The sequence below is a fragment of the Camarhynchus parvulus genome, chromosome 4 (genome assembly GCF_901933205.1).
Source record: "Camarhynchus parvulus chromosome 4, STF_HiC, whole genome shotgun sequence".
In the NCBI taxonomy this organism is placed as follows: Eukaryota; Metazoa; Chordata; class Aves; order Passeriformes; family Thraupidae; genus Camarhynchus; species Camarhynchus parvulus.
Window position 1 is genome coordinate 71,693,408 of NC_044574.1, and position 22,296 is coordinate 71,715,703.

The following is a 22,296-nucleotide window of genomic DNA, read 5'->3' on the forward strand; positions in this document are numbered from 1 at the left end:
CATCTAGTTCCGCTCCCTGACCTTCTACTAGACCAGGTTACCCAAAACCCCATCCAGCCTGGCCTTCAGCACTTTCAGGGATGTTGCATCCAACAGGACCTCTGAGCAACCTGTGCCACCTTCCCCAGCTCACAGCATTGCAAATGCGCATGGTGTGAAGCAGCACTTACAGCGGCAGGGGGGAAATAAAGAGACAAACAAGGCTCAGTCGCTGTGGAGCAGGGACGGGAGAAAGGCCCAGTCCCGGCAGCCTGAGGGTGCCCGGGGCGGGGCGGCCGCTCCCGGCAAGGCGGGACGGGGCGGGCGGAGGAGCCGCGGCCCTGCCTGGGTCACGGCGCGGCTCGGGGGTTTCTTTGGACACCGGCTGGGAATTCCCTTCCCCGGCTGCGGAGCAGGAGCAGGAGCTCTCCCGACGCTGCCCGGGGAGCGCCGGCCCGGCCGCCGCCGCTGCAGGTGAGGGCGCGGCGGGACCGGAACGGAGCAAGGGGACACGGGAGCACACGGGAGACGGAGCTGGGGCTGGAGCCGCCCCTGGAGAGGGCGTGCGATGAGCGGCAGCCGCCACGGGGAGTATCGGGGCTCGGTGCTGGCTGCCCCAAGGGAGCAGCGGCGCCTTCCTGGAGAGGTGCGGAGCTTTACTTCCTCATGGGAGAGAGCCCTGCGCTCTGTGGGCAGCAGAAACCCCTGAGGGAGAAGGATGGGAGAGAGCCTGGGCACCTCCTGTGCTCTGTGGAAGAAGGATGGGAGTGCCTGGGCACCCCTGAGCTCTGTGGGCAGCAGAAACCCCGGAGGGACAAGGATGGGAGAGAGCCTGGGCACCCCTGAGCTCGGTGGGAGAAGGATGGGAGAGCCTGGGCACCTCCTGCACTCTCTGGGCAGCAGAAGCCCCTAAGGGAGAAGGTCAGCGCTGGGCTCTGAGGTGACGGTCGCACATTCCGCTCCAGCAGCAGGGAATGGTGTCCCAGCCTCCTGGCACGGAGCAGCGGCCCCGGGGGTTTCCCCAAAGGCCGCTTGCCCTCGGACACTGAGGAGGGAGCTGAGCACCAGCCGATGATCCCGGCCCTTCTCTCTCTCCTGTTAGGAAGAGCCCTTCTCCAAGCCTGGAAGGCCCCGGTGCAGCTCTCCAGTCTCCGTGTTCAGGGGTTTATGTGGGAATCAGAGCAGGATGGATCGGTATCGATATTTCATCTTTAACCAGAGGAACATGGTCGTGCTGGGGATGTTCCAGCTTGCCTTCAGCACCGTCTGTGTCACCAGTGGGTTCATAGATGGCATTTTCAGAACAGAGTCTCAGCTGGGCAAAACCAGAGCTCCAATTTGGGCTGGCATGGTAAATCTCTACTATATTTTCTATGCTTTATTTTGCAGTGTTTTTTTCCCCCGCTGCTACCTACTAATATTCATATTGGGGGTGGGAGGGAAGCCAGGATTTCTTGACAGCTCTTCCCTTGTTTTATGCTTTGAACTCAATTAATAAAAGTTTCCTTATAATGGTATAGGCAGAAGAGTGCAAGCCGACTTTCCTCTGAAGGAACTAAATTAAATACATTTCTGCTGGATAATGTAGAAAATGGGACATAGTGACAGTTGACTGCGTTTTTTTTGCAGAAGCATAGTGACCACAGAGAGGCCACAAAGATGAGGAGGGGGACACTTTATCCTCTGCTCAGGTAGATGAACCTGTGTCCCACAGTACAGTGCCCCTAATTTTGGTACTGCAGTGAGGTGTGGGCAAGAGGTATCCCTGCTCCCTGGCATTCAGCACCCTGATTTACCCTGCTGAGCCATGCTGCAAGGAAATTACACTGAAGAGCTGTCTCCAGGGCAGAGGCTGCCTCTCTCCTTTCATTAGTATCTTTCTTTCCTTTCCAAGATGCATATGGACTTGGCAAAGCAACGTGCACTTTCAGCACCTTAAATCAGAGTTATTCAATCAGTTTCATTATTTTGCCTGACCCCCAAAGCTCTGGTCAGCAGTAGCAAGGCTGTGTGGGTAGCAAGTGGGCAAGGCTCATGTCACCCATGTCCTGCATCCAGGAGATGCTGCAGAGGAAAACAGAAGAAATGAACAATTCTATTCCCATTTCTGATGCAGCAGTTACTCTGATCCAAGCCTTGAAAACCCTTTTCGTTGCTTTTCATTATTCTGTAGCAGTTTATCTTCTGAATCTGATGCTAGACTCCCAAGCTACCATCTCCTTTTGTGCTCTGCAGGTGATGGGAGTCCCAGGCATCCTGGCTTTGTTCTCCTCGCAGAGGAAGAATCCAGTTCTTGTAAGCTAGAGGGGCAGATGGGTGTTTGTGTGCATGGGACAGGGGAAAAATGTTGGGGCAATCAAAAACAGTTTGAGGAGGGAATGAGCTGACTGGTCCTCCTGCAGAATTAAGAGCTTATTTCTTTGAGTTATCTTCATAAAAGCTGCTGTCTCTATAACCAAGAGGAGGATGCAGTGTTACCTTGCTTTCTGCTGCAGCAGACAGGCGCTGGGCCTAATAAAAAGCAAAACTCTGTAAAAACATTTCATATCAATGCTTTTCTTTTCGTGGTCCTTCATGTTCTTAAGCACTGCGTACACTAAAATTTGAAATGAGTTAAGAGGTTTGCACTTCCTAGGTCGGTTTCTCCAGCCGTGTGAACTCCAAGGGAGGATATTGTATGCAAATTAGAGGTCTTTGAGTGGCACCTCTGATTAATATTCAGGACTCAGCTGTAACTCAGAAACTCAATATTATGAAAACCTCTACTTCTCTGTGTTTGGCTTCTAAGTGGCTGTTGTTCCTGGGGATGTTGCAGTGTTATGGTAGGTCAGAGGCTACCGTACAAGGTGTAATGCTTGTATTTGCCCAAGGACAGCTTTGATTCCTGCTCCCCTTCTTTTTCTCACTAAAATTCTCTGTCTGTCTAGGTGAATGTACTGATAGTTGCTTCCATAATCTCTTGTGTTGCCATCTCCATTGTAATAGTTTATAGCTCCTTCACACTGAGCTATGGTGAAGAGGAGGAGCTGAGTTCTGCCCCAGTCCATGTTATCCATACTGTAAGTATTGATATCATGATTATTACTGGGGAACACGCCACCCTTAATCTGCAGGCAGTGCCAGATGTGGTTTACAAACAGAACCAGACTACTAGGAGGGGTGACACTAGGTCAGGTTGGCTGCTTTTGCGTCTTAGTGCAAAGGGGAGGTGTGGGCTGAGCCATGAAAAAATACTGGTGCTGCTGAGGGAAAGGTGCTGAGAGCATCCCTGGCCTGGTTTGACACAGTGGTTGCAAGGCTGGAGTCTTTCCAACAAGCACCTCAGGTGATGAAGTTACAGCAGTTGCAGGTCAGCTGGTTAAACCTGCTGTTATTTCAAGTGTATCCTCCACAGTAAAGCTGTAGAGAAGGAATGAAGCCCTTTTGTATCTCCAGTCTACAAGCAATTGCTTGCTGTAGGGATAAAGGCATTCCAGAGAGATGAAGATGATCATTAGTTTATTGCAGGACAAATCGAAATGCCAGGCTGCTATAAGGTGCAGTGCAGCAAAGCAATGTTTCTCATACTCAGTGTGAAGAAGAACAGCCATTCTTTGGGTTTTTACTCACTGTTAAAGCTATTTCCAAACCCAATTGCCATTGCATAGTATCTCACATTTAATCAGCAGCCTTATTTCCCTGCTTGCTCAGTTTGAGGTTCATACCTGGTTTGTTTTTCAGAGCACGGAAGAATCTCAAATAACACTGACTGTGAATCAATCTCCTGTCATGCAGTCGCAGCATTCTTGCAGTCATTCGATTATTTTTTGGTGGAGTGTGTCACTTTTTGCATGTGGCTTTCCCGTCTCCGTTTATGTTTGCAGAGGTTCATACTCAGTGAAGTTGTCAAGGGTGCCAACATAGCCATGCTGGCTGTGTCCATCTGCAGCGCCTTTTCCGTGCTGGCCATGGCTTACCTGGGATGCCGGAGCCTTCCACGCTGCTCCTGCTATGACAGCGTGACTGGCATGGTGAGTGAGGAGCCCAGGGCACAAGCTGATTTCTGCTGAGTGTTGCTGGGAGGGGAAGAAACCCAGGGGAAGGTGTGTTTTTCTCCTATGAACCTAGTCTCAGCTCCTACCCATGGTTTTTTAAGATTTTCTAAGCCTTCTGTTGTTGCCATTCTTTCTCACACACTTTCTGCAAATAACTCATTGTTTTGCATTCCTTTATGGAGGAAGAGAAAGTTGATGGACTGTTGGTTTGTCCAGTGTCATTGGAGAGGTGGCACTGTCACCTCCAAACCGCTGTCACTCTTGGAAAACTATAAATGTTGGAGTCAGAAAATAAACTTCCCCTTTTTCTTCACCTTGAGAACAGCGGTGTGCGCTTGTGTTCTTTTGTGTCCTTTAGCGACACAGTCATGCAGGGCTAATTCTAAGAAATTAAGTGGGATATTAGAAGGGTTTTATATTTCTTATATTTTTTCCTTTAAAGGAAAAAAATCTCTCTCTTATTTACAGTCTTATGTAAGATCTAAGTTATCTCTATTTTGCAAACCATTTGTGCTGAAGCTACTGTGGCCCCATTTCCCATGAATTCTGCTATCCTCAAAAACTATTCCTCTCATCTTTAAGCCATCAGTTGCTTCCGGTGCAGCATTACAAAGACTTACATGCTGGAACTTCAAATCCAGTAATAAAAGTATCTCCAGTGCTGTGTGTGCAGTGTTGGGGGGCTGACAAGTGTAATTTACTCCTCATTCCTAAGGACTCTGCCTCAAGTGATGGGGCCCACGGCATCTCTGCCAAGTGAGCTCAGTAAATAAATAAATGCCAACTGCTTCTCTGCTAGAGCAATTCAGGTGCTGTGTTATTAAACATGTGCATCCGACCATTTGGTTTGGTAAAGAATTAAAGGGTGCAGGCTGCAAGGCAGTTGTTCCTCACTAAAGACACCAAGTGGGTAATGTGCGGTTGCTTTAAACTTTCAAACTTAAACATGTTAGGAGGTGTGGACTGCACAGACTTTTAAAATAAGTTCAGGTGTATCTTCTTGAACAAATTTCCAGCTGAGGTATTTGATGGTGCTGTTTTTTCCATAGGAATGGTTGCAGCCCAGTGAGGACCAAAATCAGGCTGTGGAAATGATTTGTGCTGTACAAAGTGAGTAACTCCTTTGCCTTCACATATCTGGATGTTCACCAGGGATGAGGAAGGAACATTCTGAATAAGGTTTACATCCCAGGCCAAAATCCTGATAACCAAAAGGAACTCAGGATTTTGTGCAAACAACTATACCATGTTTAATGGTTTTCACTTTCTTTTCTCACACAGGCCCTGGGGGGAGAATTTTTACCTTCACAGATCAGTTTCCAGCCCAGGATGCAGATGCAGAAGAAGACACATCCAAACCTCCACCATATATCAGAATGACTTGAAAAAGTGGCTGAACATTATGTTCAAATGTGGCAAGAGAGATGCAGTCAGTTCTTAATCTTTAAAGGTGGTTATGCACTTTTCCTTGGCCATTTGAAAAACACACACAGAGTGAACTAGTGAATGTCCAGCACTGAGCAGAGGTCACAGTGCAGAGGGAAACATCTGCAGGTGATTTTGAAATTTCAGAATTTGTACAGTGAAAATACCTCATTGCTTCTGGAAAGTGAGAGCATTTTTTAGTCTGGTTTTTTGTACTTAAATCATGTTTTATTTCACGAGAATGTATCATGCAATTTGTGTAGCAGTGCTAGCCTTAATTTAAATATTAAATACAATTCCCTTTTCTTCAAATGCTATCTCGATTTCTCCCTCTTACTGCATGAATTATTTGGATGATACTGAAGGACACCCTTCATCCTTGAGCTTCAGAGTCTTTTCCTTTTCTTCTTGGTAGGAATGGGGGCAAGTTTTTGATATGAAACCTTAATAATGCCATTCAGGTAACACAATTTCTATCAAAATGTGGTTTCTGTGGGATGTACATGTGTCAGTACAATTAGTTTTAGCACTGAAGTGTAACTGTAGAGTGTGGCAGGAACTGGAGCTGCACTAGCTCCTCTTATGAAGTAACTTGAATACTCTAAATTCAGTTCAAGTTTTCCTATTTTGACTTTGTAGATTGAAAGTTTAAAAGAAATCCTTATTTTAGGGCCTATTCTGCTAAAATGTATTACAGATCTAGACAAAAGTGTTTTGTGTATTTTCTTTAGGGGACCTTTTGTAGTTCCTCTAGACCAAGGAACTACAGCTTCCAGTCAGGTTCTGTCATATTCTGAAGTACACAGAATTCCCAGATGTACTTTCTGTTTCACTTTTAGGTGAATGTCAAGTGTTGATCTTGCCTGCAGGCCTTGAGCAGGGAGTGGTAGATGACTTAACCCTTGGTACAGATTAGCACAGCATTTGAACAGGGCCTGGAGAATAAGTTCCCATCTTGAGAAAGTGGGTAGTAGGATAAGTGATATCCACCATGAGGCATAGAACTCCAGGAATGATCTCATGTAAAACTCTAATTGCAGCAAGTAAGGTGCCTTTCATGGTCCCAAGAGAAGAGTTGTTCTTGACTTTTTTTTTTCTCTAAAGACTGAAGTCCTTTTCATAATGCTGGTAAAGGGACTCCAATACCTAAATGGCTTTAAACCAAAGAGTGTGGGTTTAGATTAGATATTGGGAAGATTTTATTTTCTGTGAGGGTGGTGACACACTGGCACAGATTGCCCAGAGAAGCTGTTTATGCCCTATCCCTGAAAGCTCAAGGCCAGGCTGGAGGGGTCTCCAAGCAGCCTGGTCCAGTGGGAGGTGTCCCTGCCTGTGGTAGAGGCATCATAGTGAGATTATCTTTAAGGTCACTTCCAAACAATTCTGTGATTCTGTGATGATTCTGCAAAGATGTTACACAGCTTTTTTTTGTAACCTGGAACAGAGAAATACTCTTAGCCACATATTGAGGAAGTCCCAGTGAACAGAGACACTCCTCTGTGTGTGTAAGGTGCTTGCCAAGTGTATCTGTTGCTGACTGTAACCATTACAATTATTAATGTCTGGGAATATCTCAGGCTGGGAGAGCAGCCCTAACCACCGGGCTCCCTCCACAGCCCTTCTCAGGTCACAAATTGCTTCCTCCACTGCCCAGCTTCAGCCAGGGAAGCTGTCCCCACCTTTGGGTGCTTGGGCCAGCAGCTTAACTTGGGCCTGCAGGTCCTACTCTGGCAGCTGGAGGCTTAATTATGTGCCACAGTAGCCAGATTCTTCCTGACTTTGGCTCTAAATACCTTCATTACCTTGCCTGCAGAGCCACAGAAGGGTTGAGCTTGGAAGGGATGTCTGGGGATCACCTAGTTCAATCCCCTCCTGTGCCAACCAAAACACTGCTGTTGTCTTGTTCATTTGAAGGTGTTAATGTTTGAATTGTTTTAATGTATTAATTCAAGCGTTGTGATTCAAAATGGGATGCTGTGCTTTTTCCTCTGAAATAGTGCCTGTCAACAGGCATCAAAGCACCCAGTGTGACTGCTCTCCCTGTCCTCAGCTGCTTCTGGCACAGCTCCACACCATCTGCAATGAAATGCTGGGGAGCTTCTTCTTGTTTAACACAAACTGCTCTTCTTGTACGTGGAAAGAAAGTCAGATATCTTCACAGGGTATTGGGCTCGCTGATAGCTGAAAGCAGTGGCTCTGGTGAGTCTGAAACAGATTTTGCATTGCTACAATGCACTGCTCAGCCTGTGCATCATTTCTGGGAGTTATGGTCCCATCCAGAAGTGCTGTTTCATAACCAGTCCTTGCAGTGTGATGTACTGAGCATAATTCAACAGCATTGAACAGGGCAATTTGCTTTTTACTGTGAGAGTGCAGAGCAACAGGTCTCCAGTCCTTTCTCAAATGCTGTGCTGTTTCCATCAGCACAGGCAGATAATTCCTGGGATGAGGGTGGCAGTGCCATCGTGGCTGCTGCAGGTCAGGTCCTCCTGGCACAGCTCTGGGACACAATCCAAGTACCCAGCCCAGCTCTGGAGGCCTTTGATGTGGCATTAAGTGACAGGTGTGGCAGGTACTCGTTTGGCTGTGGAACAGCCATATCAGCACATACTGAGCTCTTAGGGTGTAAAAGAGAAGTGTGCTCCATGCTGCTTCCGAATAAAAATGTCTGCAATTGATTTAGCAGCAGATATAAGATGGTTTATTTCTTACACAGTCCTTCCAGTGGTGCAAATATTGCAGGTCACTCATAGATGGATGATTTCAACAGTTCTTTCTACAAAAGTGGGGATTCTCAGAAAAACGACAGCTGCAGAATGGAAACTGGTGGAAACTGATTATCAGTTTGATGTTTCTCCTCTTTGGTCAGTGTTGCAGAAAATAAATTCCTGGCTGCAGTTTCTAGGGCTTTATTTAGCAGCCCATTCCACATGCGAGGTGCAGCACCTTCCCAGAGCCTGCCTGCATCTCCAGGGATATTCCATGGCTTGTGTCACCCCCAGCTTCCACTGGTGGGAGTCAGGTGGAGTTATGGACCCCTGTTATGGACCCAAGCATTTTGTGCTCACCTTGTGTTGTCAGCATTGCTTGCATTAAGTCAAAGACAAGGCATTTGCATCAAAAAAGCTTCTTTACCTCAGGTAGGCTGAGACAAACGTGGCCCTGTTCCCTGAGGCGCAGAACAAGGCACACAATATCCACGGGTGGATAAGGCAAAGCCTGCCAGCCTGCCATTAGCAGGGGCCAGAGTTAATCACCCAGTGTAATCAGAAGGCTAATCAGGGAAGCTGATTCTGGAAGTTAATGTTCAACTAAGGGCAAAGAATTTTTTGAAGTCATTTCCCCAACAGAAGGGGCAGGAGGTGCAGAGGAGGAGGGAAAGAGGAGGGATCTTCATCATGGTGAGGATCAGGGAACCCTTTCAGGCACTTCTTTGACAACGAGCTTGTTTGGGATTTTTTAAATATACAGATTTATTTTTATTTATTTATTTGTATCTGAATTTTTATTTTTCATAGATACATGTCTGGTGCAGTTCCTCCCTGGTGCTGCTGAGCTGCTGATGCTCAGGGTCAGGGCAGCCTTTGCTGGGCACAAGTGTGTTTCCCCTTTGCCGGCAAAAGGCAGTGAGAAAACAGGGGATACAAAGTCACAGTTGTGCATCCCCATAGCCCACCCTGGTTTTGCATGAAGCAGTTGGAAATTGAAGTAAATCTTCACTACAGGTAGATGAACTGGCCTAAAATATTTTGAGTGGGGAACACAATAGGTCTTGCTCATTAAACATGCAAGGCAGTCTATAGAAGAGAGCCTTAAAAGAGCTGGGAAACCACAGGAATAGTACTAATTAATCAAAATACAGATATGTCCTGGAAACAGGAAGTGGTATTTGCCTGCAACTGAGAGGAGGAATATTCCCTTTTTTGAGTTTTTGGGGTTTTTTTTATACTCAGTAGAAACCCCGCCTAATATAAGACACACAACATGCATTTTTTGGAGTCCGACTGTGTGATTTCTTGTTTCCTAGGATCACAGAACCACAGCCTTCTTTATGTTGGAAAGGATCTTTAATATCATTGAGTCCAACCACTGATCCTTATCGGTCCCTTCCAAACTGTGATACAATTCCATGATTTTCCAGCACCAACAGTGTGTAAGTATGGGGAAAAGTTGTTGAATTTACCTCTAACTTGAGGAGGGATGCCCATTAAAGCAAACAGCATTTCCCAGCCTTCCCTAGGTGCTTCTCCATAAAAACAGGAACTGCTTTGTCCTGCACCTCTTCAGGTACATCTAACCCAAGCACATTAAACTGCAGTTTCACTTGCACTTTCTAAGCTGCTGCAGTAATGTCTCTTCCTTTTCTTTTTTTCCTTTTTATTTCTTTTCTTTTCTTTTTCCTTTTCCTTCCTTCCTTCCTTTCCTTCCTTTCCTTCCTTTCCTTCCTTTCCTTCCTTTCCTTCCTTTCCTTCCTTCCTTCCTTCCTTCCTTCCTTCCTTCCTTCCTTCCTTCCTTCCTTCCTTCCTTCCTTCCTTCCTTCCTTCCTTCCTTCCTTCCTTCCCTCCTCCCTCCCTCCCTTCCTTCCTTCCCTCCCTCCCTCCCTCCCTCCCTCCCTCCCTCTACATGTTCTCTTTCTTTCATTGACTTGACATTTATGTCATCTTCATTTAAAATTACTTTGTTTCATGGTTCATCTTTCATGCTTTGGCTTCTGTCCACTACATGTTTTTAACTACACTCATCACTTTCTTCTTCAGTCCATATTAGTTGTTATTATGTTTATGGTGGAACAGTACATGCCAATATTGCTAAGCCCTTTCTCCCCACCCAATAACCATAGGACTGATTCAGGGTAACAGATGGTGTTTTCAGCTTCCAAATTCTTTGCTCTAAGCATATCTTACAGCAGTTGCTTCTGTGTTTCTAATTTTGACTGATGCAGGCAGCCTCCCAGCCCCAAGTGACCCAAGTTTTTGCTTCATTCAATGGTTCTTCACCCATAAAGCCTGAGAGCTGGAGCCTCAAAGCAGCTGCTAGAGCTGGAATCCCACCAGTGTCATGTACCACACATCAAAAAGAGTTGGAATTCCACACAGCACTCCCCCAAGTGTTGCATTATGATGCAGAAGTATGCATGCTATGGTGATGTGAATATACATGTTTTCTGGCCATCATTTTAGATATATAGAGACAATATATCTTATTTGTCTTTATTTACCCTCTACTCTCATCATGCATATAAATGAAATGTACTTATTTAATGACAGATGAAAGTATTGAAATGAAAGATCAAAGTATTGAAATCAGCTCTTTCAGGTCAGATGCAATTTGACAAAATTGAAGCCTTGAAGCAAAAGACAAGGGCTGCCTGCATTTGTGCTTTTTAACAGCAGCATCACAGTGACTCAGATATTAGCTCAGAACTGAAGCTAGCACTCCAAGGTAGTCATGAGGATCCACAGGAACCTGAATACCCTCTCTGATTAGCACATGCTTTTCTTAATCTACAGCTGAATCTTTGGTTGCTGAAGCCAGAAGCTCTTCACTGTCTCTATTTTGAGCGTGTTAAAAATAACTTGAAGCAAATAGAAAAGCTGTTTCATGTATTTTAGGGTCAGTTTAGTATTTTCCTCTTTGTCTGCCCTTCCTTAACTGAAGAAAGGTCTGAGGGACAGAGGACTGTGGAGGGCAAGGAGCACCTCAAAGCCCCCTGAGCATTTCAAGTGTTTTCCTGTGGAGAAGTGGGTGTGAGGGATGTGGGGATGACCAGGCTTTGCAGAGGATAAATGGTTTGCAAATGCAGCTTCTGCTTTATGACTCCTGATTTAGAGCCCAGCGTGATGTTTTCAGCAGTAAATCACTAAGTATTTTCAGAAAGAGGGAGTTCAGCATATTGCCTCACACCAGTCTTTTTTCTGCCTGTGACCTTTCCAGAGGGGCAGGGCAAACAGTAAAAAATAATAGTAGAAAAGGAAGTAGTGAGCTAAGATCAGGGTCTTATGACTCTTAGTTTTCATATGCTAAGAGCTGCACCCAGCCTGGCCTGGAACACTTCTGGGGCATCCACAGGTGCTCTGGGCAAACTGTGCCAGCACTTCACCATCCTCAGAGGGAAGAACTTCCTAATCAGAGCAGCCTATTTGTTAAACGCAGACCAGGGAGAGGACTGTGCTCTATTTTGGGGGTTTTTTAATGATCACTGGTATTGCTGGGAAATTTGTTTTCCATTAATTCCAAATGATTAGCTAAGGATTCAGTAATTTGTGATTCCCATTAAGCAGTGATGATTCAGCAAGGCAGAAAACAATACATGTCAGGGACTGTGCCCCTCAGGGAATGTCCCTAGATGACCAGTAGCTCTCACCTGCCTTTCTCTGAGCTCTGGAAATAGATTCCAGAACTACAAGGAGCTGCCTTCAGCACGTGCTTCTGTTTGGCAGGTGGGAGGCTGTGCAGAGCCCAGGGTTCCCAGAACACCCCTGGAAACCAGCAGCCATTCTTCCTCTCAATGCCTCTTCACAGCCCTCGCTGATGATCCATTCAGCTGGATAAATGAGGCCTCCTTTGGGCACCCTGCATCAACAGAAGAAGGAGAAAAAAATCCCACATCCTCAGAGACATCCTCAGAACAGTGGTATTTTTTGTGAGTCCTAGAATAATGATAACTTCTAATGTTATTTATGACTTTGGATTTAAGATTACGTCTCGGTGTTGTGTTGATTTCCACAGAAAAACCAGACTGCCATTCAAAAGTAGTATTACTATTACTTTTAAATAACATATGGCTCTACATTTATCTGGGAATTGCAATGTTAAGCAACACCAGTCAATGACCTCAAAAGTAGGACTCTGGGGAAAAAAAAGAGTATTAGAATTATACATTCTGGTGAAGTGAAAATACTCAGAGGGGACAAGAAATATGACTTTCAACAAATTTATAAAAGTTAAAGAGGTTTTATTTCTGAACAAGATGAGACGAGAAGAAGAGTAATGGAGAAGACTCCTTTAGGGTCTTGATTTACATCCAAGGGTCAGTAATTGCGATTTTTGTAACTGTTGTTTCACTTCCCATTCTTCTGGAATCTGAAATAAATACTGAACACACCTCTGAACCATCAGGTGGGTGCTTCAGATGCCCCAAAATCACCCAGAGTCATTGCAAGAAAGCACTGACAGTAGTCCAAGTATTGTGACAGTCTTTTTTGTAAAAATTGTCACCCACACAGACAGAAACTAGAAACTCCTTTAACTCCCTCACAGCATTTTTTGAACCATATGGAATTATATTATCATTTCTATTACAATCATTGAAAACAAGTGGTAACGGTTTGTGGCAAAGCCCATTTATTAGTTTTCTGGGACTGTGCCTTGCCTGCCCCCAGCACATACAAAAGAACACAACTTTACAGTCTGGTAAAGTGAAAATACACATACAAAGTATTCAGTACTCTGATATCCATCCTGTGGGCAGAACACCACCACTGAAAGCCAGGGAGAAACACTGAATCCTGCATTACTGACCACACTGCCTCCATGGCAGAACCATTAACACATGCTTTGTGCTGAACATGGAATTACACACTTGAACACCATTTGCACACAATTTTCATGACATGAGGGCCCTTATTTACAAGTTGTAGTAACTCAAATAAAACTTAACAGATGTGCAGGTGTTTCAGATCAAATTTAACAGTAACACTGCAGCTACATGATTTTCTTACCCCAATCCCCAACCTGACTTTAAAATTCTTAATTCTGGGATATTTTATTAAAACAAACAAATAAAGCAAACAAACAAAAATCAAACAAAAACAAAAACAACAAAAAAAAAAACCAAACACAAAAACTTGCTGACATATTTAGTATACAAATAATTAAGAAGGATCCTCAGAAAAAGGATTAAGGACATGAGTGAAAAACAATTTGTCCAACAGGACTGTAAACCATATTTATACCATAGTATAAACATCAATTTAAAATCAGTAATTTTCTTAAAGAAATCATTAAGGACACTAGTGTTAAAAAGGTGACTGTTTCTGAAACAACTGTAAATTCTAGTCATGTAAGGTTCAGAGGAAATACAAAAGCTTCCTTTTACAAATGTTTCCTAAGCAAAAATACCATCACAATTGAAGCAGCTTTATACAGGAAAAAGTACTACCTTTTGTTTAGATTCTTTTTAAACATCTTAATCATATAAGACCAAATTAAATGGTCTCCCAAAATCTAGCAAAAAGTCAATGCAGTTTTTCTGTATAAGTTGCAATGAAATTACATCTTAGGAACTGCAATAGTTTACATAACAACAGGCATCTTGTTTCAGTAATTTGTTTCTAATGTGATCATCAGGGTGGCAGCTTCTGAACTAGCCCTTCCATTGAGTTTCCAGTAAGCAACACATGCTACACATTGCCAATTAAAAAAAAAATCTTCATTTATACTTCAAAAACTAAGTCACAAAACACTGTTTGACATGGCACATGAATGAAGTCATAGATTGCATTCTATGGCTTACATTTCACTTTATGCAGCTATGTGCAACTTAGCACCATTCTTATTATGAAACTTGATCTTCAGAAAGGACTGGAAAAAAGCAGTTGCAACTATGAGAAGACAGAAAAAGGTGGTCCAAGAGGAATTTTTTACCTGATCTAATCCCTACTAGCTCACATTAGTAATGCCAAGGATGCCCTACATACAGTCACAACATTATACATGCAGGTTTTCCCTCAAAAATCTGTAACAGATGATGCAGTTGGTAGATTTATTCCATATTTCAAGACCAAATTTAGTTTGTGTTTGGAAACATTTTAAGAATGTACCATATTCCTAAGCATTCCCATTCCTGAAATATATTATCAAGTTGGCTTTTCAAGATATCTGAAAAGCACTCCCAATATCTTAAAGCCCTGCAAACCCCATCTTTGAAAAGCAGTATGCTTCTGCCAAATTCACCCAATCTTTTACTTACTCAACTGTTTGTACTTACCCTGAGACACTCAACTCAGATACAGCACCTTCAGAAACATATAACTTAATTTTAGTAAGATCAGAGAACTTGTGGGCAGGTGGAGTCCCAATTTTACCCCAAATCCTGCGCTACAGTACTTTCCATAATGTGGGTTAACATAACATAGTTTGGTATCACATGCTAATTATGAAAAATTAGTGAAGTTTTAAGAATCAAATAACTGTCTAGAGGTAGGGAGAAGTTGGTTAATTCCATTACCACTGCCATGAAGAAACAGACCAAGTTCATAGTGGAAGGACAGGCCAAAACCTAGCAATTTGCACCGACACTGGCAGCCCAAACTTTCACAGACCTGGTTTTTTTTGCTTTTATAATAAAAAGGTACTTGCTTTCTAATTTCCTAGTAGCCACCTAATATTCCTTCATATGCCAAAAATCCCCCCACCTGCTGACCCAAAACCCAAGTTCCCTGGTTGTCACAAAAGGCTCTTTCTCCTACATGATTCCAACACAAGTAGCAACCAAAAGTATTAGTAAACTGGCACACTAGTTATAATCTTACCACAAGCGATGAGAACAACCTCAGGCAGCAAGAGCTCAACTAGGATTGCTTTGTCAAAACTTGACAAAGTATGTTCCCATATATTTATAGTGAAACTTTAGTAATTCAGAAAGTACAATTACAAAGTGCAAGAGCATAAGATGGGCACATCTACACCAAGAAAAATTAAAATAAAAAACACATTAAAGTGCCAAAGAGATTTGCTATAGTTGCTACCAAAACCTGTAGCTTTGCCAAAGATCATAATTTTGAAGCACTTGCAAACAAGACAAGGTGATAACCAGTGACAATGTGACCTAACACCAGCAGGATGTGATAGGTTTTGGTTCAGGCTTTATATGAATTTCATCATGATCTGGGGGTTGACTAAGCATTAATGGCTTGTGACTTTTAAGCTTGTGAGCCAGTGTCATGAATATGGCCTCCACATGGTCATTGTCATTGGGGTTCTTGGCAGAGGTTTCAAACAATGGCATGCTGTGAGTGTCAGCAAACTTCTGGGCCAGGTCCGTGGGCACCTGAATAGCACTCCTCAGGTCACATTTATTGCCAACCAGAATCCGTGGTATATCATTGGCAAGAAGGTGCTGTTTGCACTCCTCTATCCAGGATGGCAGGCTGTGGAAGCTGGCAATGTTTGTCATATCATACACAAACACCACAGCATGGACATTCCTGTAGTAGTGCTGCACCATGCTCTTCCTGAAGCGCTCCTGGCCTGCAGTATCCCACAGCTGGATCTGAAAACACAAATAGAAGGAGAGCAAAAAATGTTTTATTCCTCATCTTGGAAAATAACACAAACTACCTGTAGTGAGAAGAGTTACATGATCACAGAAATCTACTCTTCTGAATTAATGATGTTGACAAGTTGGTGCTGAAGGCAGCTGTTGTATTCACACAATTTCAGAAGCTTTAACTTTCAAAGCTGCTCACAAGTGAGGCCAGGAGGAATGATGCCACCTGAGAGAAACTACAAATTTCTGAAAGTTTATTGGAGCCTGTATTTTTAAAGATTTTTATAAAAATAAATCCTGAAGTCTTAGCAATAGCACTTTTGTTTGAAAATTAAATAAGTGTTACTTCCCAATACAACCATCAGCTGACACGATTTTTGTTATTTCCAAAAATAATCTCATCTTCCCCAAAATTTTGTTGTTAGCATGATGTTAACTGCCATGTGAAAGGAGGAAGAAATCAAACCATGCTTGATTTCACCATCACCAACAAAAACAGGACAAAGAAATCTTTCCATGCAGTGTATTGGAATCAAACCCTCCTGCGATGAACATCTAACTTCTTATTTAGTGCTTTAACTGGGACCATACTGTGGTTTGTAGTATCAAGGCATGCATAAAAGAAAAAAAATTTAAACAAAAGGAAAAGTATAAACCTCCTGTTAACTTAACATGTGACTAACATTTCCAGGTACACAGCGTTCTGTCCAAACCAGACTGAACACAGGTGCTAGAAGCATAGTCAGAATAGAAAGACATTCAGAAGAACCGACATGCTTTCAAATTTCTGGGGTCCAGACTGAAACAAAATAAAACAAAACAAAAGCTTTGTAGCACCAGCAGATGTAAGCAACAGCTAATAGAAACTTTAAATACATTGATCATCCTGTGCAATGGAAGCCTGGAGTCCTCAGACATGTAGAGAATGCTACAGACTTGTGGACAGCAACGTTCACACAAACTTGCTCTTCAGGAGAGAAGAAGTGCAGTGCACAGCAGTCAGAACCCCCTCACCCACACCACCACATTACCTGTACACTGTCAGAAATGAACTGGTGTGTGGTGCTATCACACACCCCTTAGTGATAATGAAACACCTGAAAGACGTGTGATTTCTTGTGAAAAAGCTGAGTCCTAGCTCCCTGTCTGTCCTGTACAGCTGATCACTAATGGCTGAGGCAGTTCGATTAGTACTTTGGCTTTTGAGCATGAAGTTTTTTCTCCCTGGGAATGAAAGGAGTTTTCCTTGAGACTTGGAACTCAAGGAATACTAAGTGTTCTGCAAACAATGGAGATAAATTTGAAATTTAATCTGTTCTCATGAAAGTCACAGGCACTATGTAATTGTTGAAACTGTTCTCCCATTACCATAGCTCTGCATTCCTTTGATCCAAATGTTCCAGTAAAACTTCTTTAGAAACTGCAAATATCTTGCAAGTTGCCTTGTTTACCACTTTAACCAGTGACTTTTTATATTAAAAAGGAAGCCCAAGTGCAAGGGAAATCTGCCAAGAGCAAGAAGATGCATCAGTGATAGAGGACTACAGTATCACATAAAATTGTTTTGAAAGCTACGACAATGGAAATGCAGTGAAACTGAATAGAAGCAGATGCAATGTCTTGATACCAGTGACTGACAATAAGGAGTTTTTCTTTAAGCACAGCATTCATCAGGTTGGAAATTATTAAAAGGATGACGATCCACATCCACGAGTCAATCACAGGATGTTATGAATCAGTCATGTGACAGACAGACTGAAGAAAAAAGAGTAGAAGATGTTTCAGATGGTGTGACTTTTTCTGCAGTATTGTGTTCAACCCTGGTCACCCATCCTCAAAAAAAACTCAGAGTAGAGCAGGTGGGAATGGCAGCTCCTGGTTGCAACAGGGGAGCTGAGAATTTGCATGAGAACATCAGAGCAGCTTGGCTTTTGCAGCCTAGTCCAGTTCTCTGCAGCTTTTGATCCAGCCAGACACTTAGAAAGACCTGTGTGCTGCTTCTGAAGGGGTCATTAAGAGTGTCAGGAAAAGCAAGGCAACTTTCCCTGGCTCTGATCCCGTGAAATGGTACTCAGTCACAATCTGTCTCATTCCAGAGTAAACCTGCATTTCCAACTTTCTGAAAATCATCTTACCTTTACTATTTCCCACATAAAGCCCCTCTTTTTGCCAACGGTATCACACTCTACACACAACTGACAGCATCTCCATGAGTCTACATGGCTGGACTGAACAGGCACCTAAGTTTGGGTAAGATTCAGTCACACAGCCAAGTGAGACACACTTCCAGTTCTGTGCACTTATAAAACATCATAGAGTTGGGAGACTCATAGAAAATGTTCATGAATTTGAGAGATTAGAGGAAAAAGAAGCACAGACTGAAACAATCCTATGTATAGACAATATTATGCTGTGGAATCATATGGATAATCTTGGAAATGCTATCAAATTAACTTAATGAGGGAGTTCATTTTCACAGGCAGCTGAGAGCTTACAATTCTCTCCCCAGCTTATTCACAGAGCAGGAACTGGTTGTGCTTCAGTCAAGCAGAGATCTGCAAGTGCACTGCCAGCCTTGGGTAAAGATGGGGAAATTAAATTAAAGGTTTACATAACTTGCAAGTGAAGCTTAAACTACAGCTCTTCCAAAATTTCATTTACATACAGCATTCAAGCTTGAAGGGCATTATCAACTGAGTCATTTGCACTGAGAAGTAAATCCTTTCCCAATGTTGAAAACTACACACTTCAGAAGTTTCTTTTTTTTCTTGTTCAAGGTGAACTTGAGGAAATGGTTCCATTTCTGCCTCTCACCCAAATATTTTCTCTTCTGAAAAATAACACTGAAAATGTTCATGTTAATGGGTGTGCACTGATGAAGTAACATTAAGATTACTATTTCATTGTTAGTCCAGTAACACCCATCTTCAGGGGACCACAGTTTTTATAACAGCCCTTTAAAATATGTAGTTTGAATATCTGGTTTAATAGCATAATTCATCTAATAAAACTGTACAGAATCACTTGGTCACATTCCCTAGGAAAGACAAATGGCATAAAAATATTAAATACACTGACTCAGTTATCACAGCCCACCTTCTGATTCTGTTTTGTGGATCCAGAAAGGCTCTTTTCTAAACAAGGACTCACTTTGTATGTGTGGTTTATAACACACTGGTAAAAACATAACTGGCCTTGATGCTACGTCTCCTTTAAAAAGGGAGAAAATTTGGAATAGCTCAAAGGTACAGAACACGATGTTCAGACTTTCTTATTTGAATTTCATTTGTGTTTTGCTCTCTAATGTAGGTCAGTGAAGACTGACATCATTGTTTTCTTCAATTTTCAATGCTTAGATCCACTGAGGAAGAAGAAAATTTAGAAGGCGGCAGATCCATTTGTTGAAAGTTTTCATTTTCTCATCACATTTAGGCATCAGTAGATATGAAGCTGTCAGCCTGCTGTACAAGGAATACACTTGTTCCTCTGCCTTGGAATGCTACACAATGGCTGTGCGGGACAGCATCAGCGAGAAGAACGGTGCTTGTGTTGCTGCCAATGACACAGCACTTTCCAGCTGTGAAGGAAACAGTTACTGCTGTAGCAGCACAAGAAAGAACCGTCCAGCTGGCTGGGGGAAGGGAGAAGACGCCACTTTATAACCTACTTTGATGCAAGAGGAAAAATTCCCTTCTGGGCACACACGGACTACAACAATTCAGCTCATCAGAGCTGCTCCCTCCTGCTCCAACTGGTGCTGCTGGAGCTGACTGCTACATGTGAGCAAGGTGCAGAGCAGTGAGAGAAGCTGCCAAAACCACCCAAAATCACTTCAAACTTGACAACACTCCCACTGAGAACCAGGGTCCTGGCCATAAGGATAACATTTATTCCTTTCATGCTGAAACAGAACTCACACAAAACAATGTGTCTCAGAAGAGCCTCCTTCACTTCTCCACCTTCCTCAACCAGAACTGCTTTCTTTTACAGATAATGCTCTCAAAAATGCAGCAAAACAATCTACAGAAACACATAACCTATGTGAAGCATCTAAGAGCTGTGGATTATGCTACGTTCTTCATGCTCTCCAACAAAGGTCAGGCATCATTCAGACGTGGTGAAAATGCCAGTGAATAAGATGGTGCTGACAAGACAATATCCCTCAGGAGGTCTCTCCTCTGTCGGGACAAAGGAGTACAAAATTTCAGCTGTCAGACAAATTCTAGTCAGTGGTTTTACTAAAAAAAAAAAACCAAAAAACCCCAAACCACCGACAAAAACTCCTATTCACCTTTCTTTTTTATTTGTAAAAGGATATGAGATAAAAATCCCACAGGAGTAGGAAAGCAAATTGGTTCTCCTATTCTTATATATCCTGCACCATAATTTCTTTAATCAGTAAATGAGCAAAGAAAAACCATAGCTTTTGGCTACGTAACTATGAGCTGTAATTATAAGGCCTGATGATAACAAATGCCCAAGTACAAGCTCAAGACTACTGTTAACTTCCTTTTTCTGCACAACTGAGCTCTCCTCACAGAAACAAGCTGTAATACAGAAGCAGATGGGGATTCTGTTTAAAACCACGTTAGTAAACAAACTGCATCTGTAAGCTGTTACAGAGCATTCTGCAAATAATGCTTACAATCATCACACGGCAAACTTAACAGAACCCTAAAAATCAGAAGTTGAAACACACTGTTCAACACTGAACAATATTCCGTTTCCTAAGATTTTTAACACAAAATGATAACAGTGGCACCTACATAGCTCTGTGGTGCTGAAGGTTAAAACACTGTGGTGTCTGATGAACAAAGATGCAGAATTTCTCGGAGGCAAAACGCTGCTGATAACGGGCAGAAGTAAGACTAAACTACTGCTAAGAGATCTATATACAAGCCCACTGTAAGGATAAATTACCGATCAGCATCTGAAAAAAGACGCGACAAGGTCTGGCCTACGGGCAGGAATGCAGGAATTAGTTCACCATCCCAGACACCTACACCGTGACGCCCTTTCCAACAGGAGCGAGGCCAGCAGCGGAACAGTTTCAGGGCAGGCACAGCCGCGGCTGCTGGCGCCGAACCGAACCGAACCGAACCGAACCGAACCCCCGGGCTCCGGCGGCGGCCGGCAGAGCCCTGCCGGGGCTGCGGCCCGGCCCGGCCATCCCCTCTCCCGGCCCGCTCTCCCGGCCGCTGGAGCCCGGTGCCAGGCGCTGCCCCCAGCCCGGGCGGGCCCCGGGGTACCTTGATGCGCTCGCCGTCGATGGTGACGGCCCGCTCGCGGAAGTCCACGCCGATGGTGGCCTCGGTGCGCTGCGGGAAGCGGCCGGCGCAGAAGCGGTAGGTGAGGCACGTCTTGCCCACGTTGGAGTCCCCGATGACGATGATCTTGAAGATGCGCGAGCGGGCGGGGGGCAGCGCGCCGGGCAGCGCCCCGGAGCCCGTCAGGCTCAGCTCCAGCGAGGACTCCACGTCCCCCGCCGCCATGGCGGCCCCGCCAGCGCCGCCGCGCAGCCCCGGGGCGGAGCCGCCGCCCTCACGGGCCCACGCGCGCCGGTCTCGCGAGAGCGCGGCGGCCGAGCCCCGCGGGCGGGAACGGCGCGCGCGTGGGCGCTGCCGCCGGCAGGGGGCGCTGCGCGCGCGGCGCTGAGGGGGAGGGCGCGGGAACGGGAGCGGGAACGGGAGCGGGAACGGGAGCGGGAACGGAACGGGAACGGGAGCGGGAACGGGAACGGGAACGGGAGCGGGAACGGGAGCGGGAACGGGAACGGGAGCGGGAACGGGAGCGGGAGCGGAACGGGAACGGGAGCGGGAACGGGAGCGGGAACGGGAGCGGGAGCGGGAACGGGAGCGGGAGCGGGAACGGGAACGGGAGCGGGAACGGGAGCGGGAGCGGCGGGAGCGGGAGCGGGAGCGGGAACGGGAACGGGAGCGGGAACGGGAGCGGGAACGGGAGCGGGGGAACGGGAACGGGAGCGGGAGCGGGAACGGGAGCGGGAACGGGAACGGGAGCGGGAGCGGGAACGGGAGCGGAACGGGAGCGGGAACGGGAACGGGAGCGGGAACGGGAGCGGGAGCGGGAACGGGAGCGGGAACGGGAACGGGAGCGGGAGCCGGAGCGGGAACGGGAGCGGGAGCGGGAACGGGAACGGGATCCGCTCGCGAATCTCCGAGCAATGGGAACAGGATCTGCTCGAGAATGATCCTGACCTCCCAAAGATCAGCTGTCATGTGGTTGCAGGACAGTGCTTTGAGCAACCCACTATTACTCATATCAAAACAAGAGGCTACACTAAATTAGAAAAACATTAAAACATCCTGAGTTCAAAGCAACTTCACTTACAGTGCCCATCTTACATTTTGTCACTCCCTTTCCCCCCTCTCTTGGACCAATCCCTGAGACTGCAGAGATGCTCCTCCACCCTGCAGTCCTCTTCTGAGACAGGATGATTCCATTTGTGCTCTCAAATAATTCATTCTGTCAAAGAAGAGGGGTAATTTTATTGAAGGGAGATTAAAGGGTGGGGGGAGGAGGTTGTGCCACCCTCAGGTTCCTAATGTCCCTTGCACAGAATTGTTCCTT

The 22,296-nt window shown here is 44.8% G+C and overlaps 2 protein-coding genes across 2 annotated transcripts; one reads left to right on the top strand and one right to left on the bottom strand.

Annotated features, from left to right (window-relative positions):
- Positions 1-314: 314 nt before the first annotated feature.
- LOC115903520 lies at positions 315-5,741 on the top strand. Its single transcript, XM_030948066.1, has 7 exons — positions 315-453; positions 1,082-1,330; positions 2,215-2,274; positions 2,907-3,038; positions 3,843-3,989; positions 5,063-5,123; positions 5,295-5,741. Exons 2-7 carry the CDS (start codon positions 1,166-1,168, stop codon positions 5,396-5,398), a joined length of 669 nt encoding a protein of 222 aa, XP_030803926.1. The 5' UTR covers positions 315-453; positions 1,082-1,165; the 3' UTR covers positions 5,399-5,741.
- A 7,018-nt stretch (positions 5,742-12,759) lies between these two features.
- Positions 12,760-21,228, bottom strand: RAB33B (RAB33B, member RAS oncogene family). Its single transcript, XM_030948167.1, has 2 exons — positions 20,958-21,228; positions 12,760-15,711 (listed from the first exon to the last, which is right to left on the bottom strand). Exons 1-2 carry the CDS (start codon positions 21,198-21,200, stop codon positions 15,268-15,270), a joined length of 687 nt encoding a protein of 228 aa, XP_030804027.1. The 5' UTR covers positions 21,201-21,228; the 3' UTR covers positions 12,760-15,267.
- Between the last annotated feature and the right edge of the window lie 1,068 nt (positions 21,229-22,296).

Coding starts and splice junctions, on each gene's coding strand:
- LOC115903520 (XM_030948066.1), top strand. CDS start 1,166: ATGGATCGGTATCGATATTTCATCTTTAACCAGAGGAACATGGTCGTG. Junction 2,275..2,906: donor AGAGGAAGAATCCAGTTCTT/GTAAGCTAGAGG, acceptor CTGTCTGTCTAG/GTGAATGTACTGATAGTTGC. Junction 3,039..3,842: donor CAGTCCATGTTATCCATACT/GTAAGTATTGAT, acceptor TTATGTTTGCAG/AGGTTCATACTCAGTGAAGT.
- RAB33B (XM_030948167.1), bottom strand. CDS start 21,200: ATGGCGGCGGGGGACGTGGAGTCCTCGCTGGAGCTGAGCCTGACGGGC. Junction 15,712..20,957: donor TCGACGGCGAGCGCATCAAG/GTACCCCGGGGC, acceptor TTGTGTTTTCAG/ATCCAGCTGTGGGATACTGC.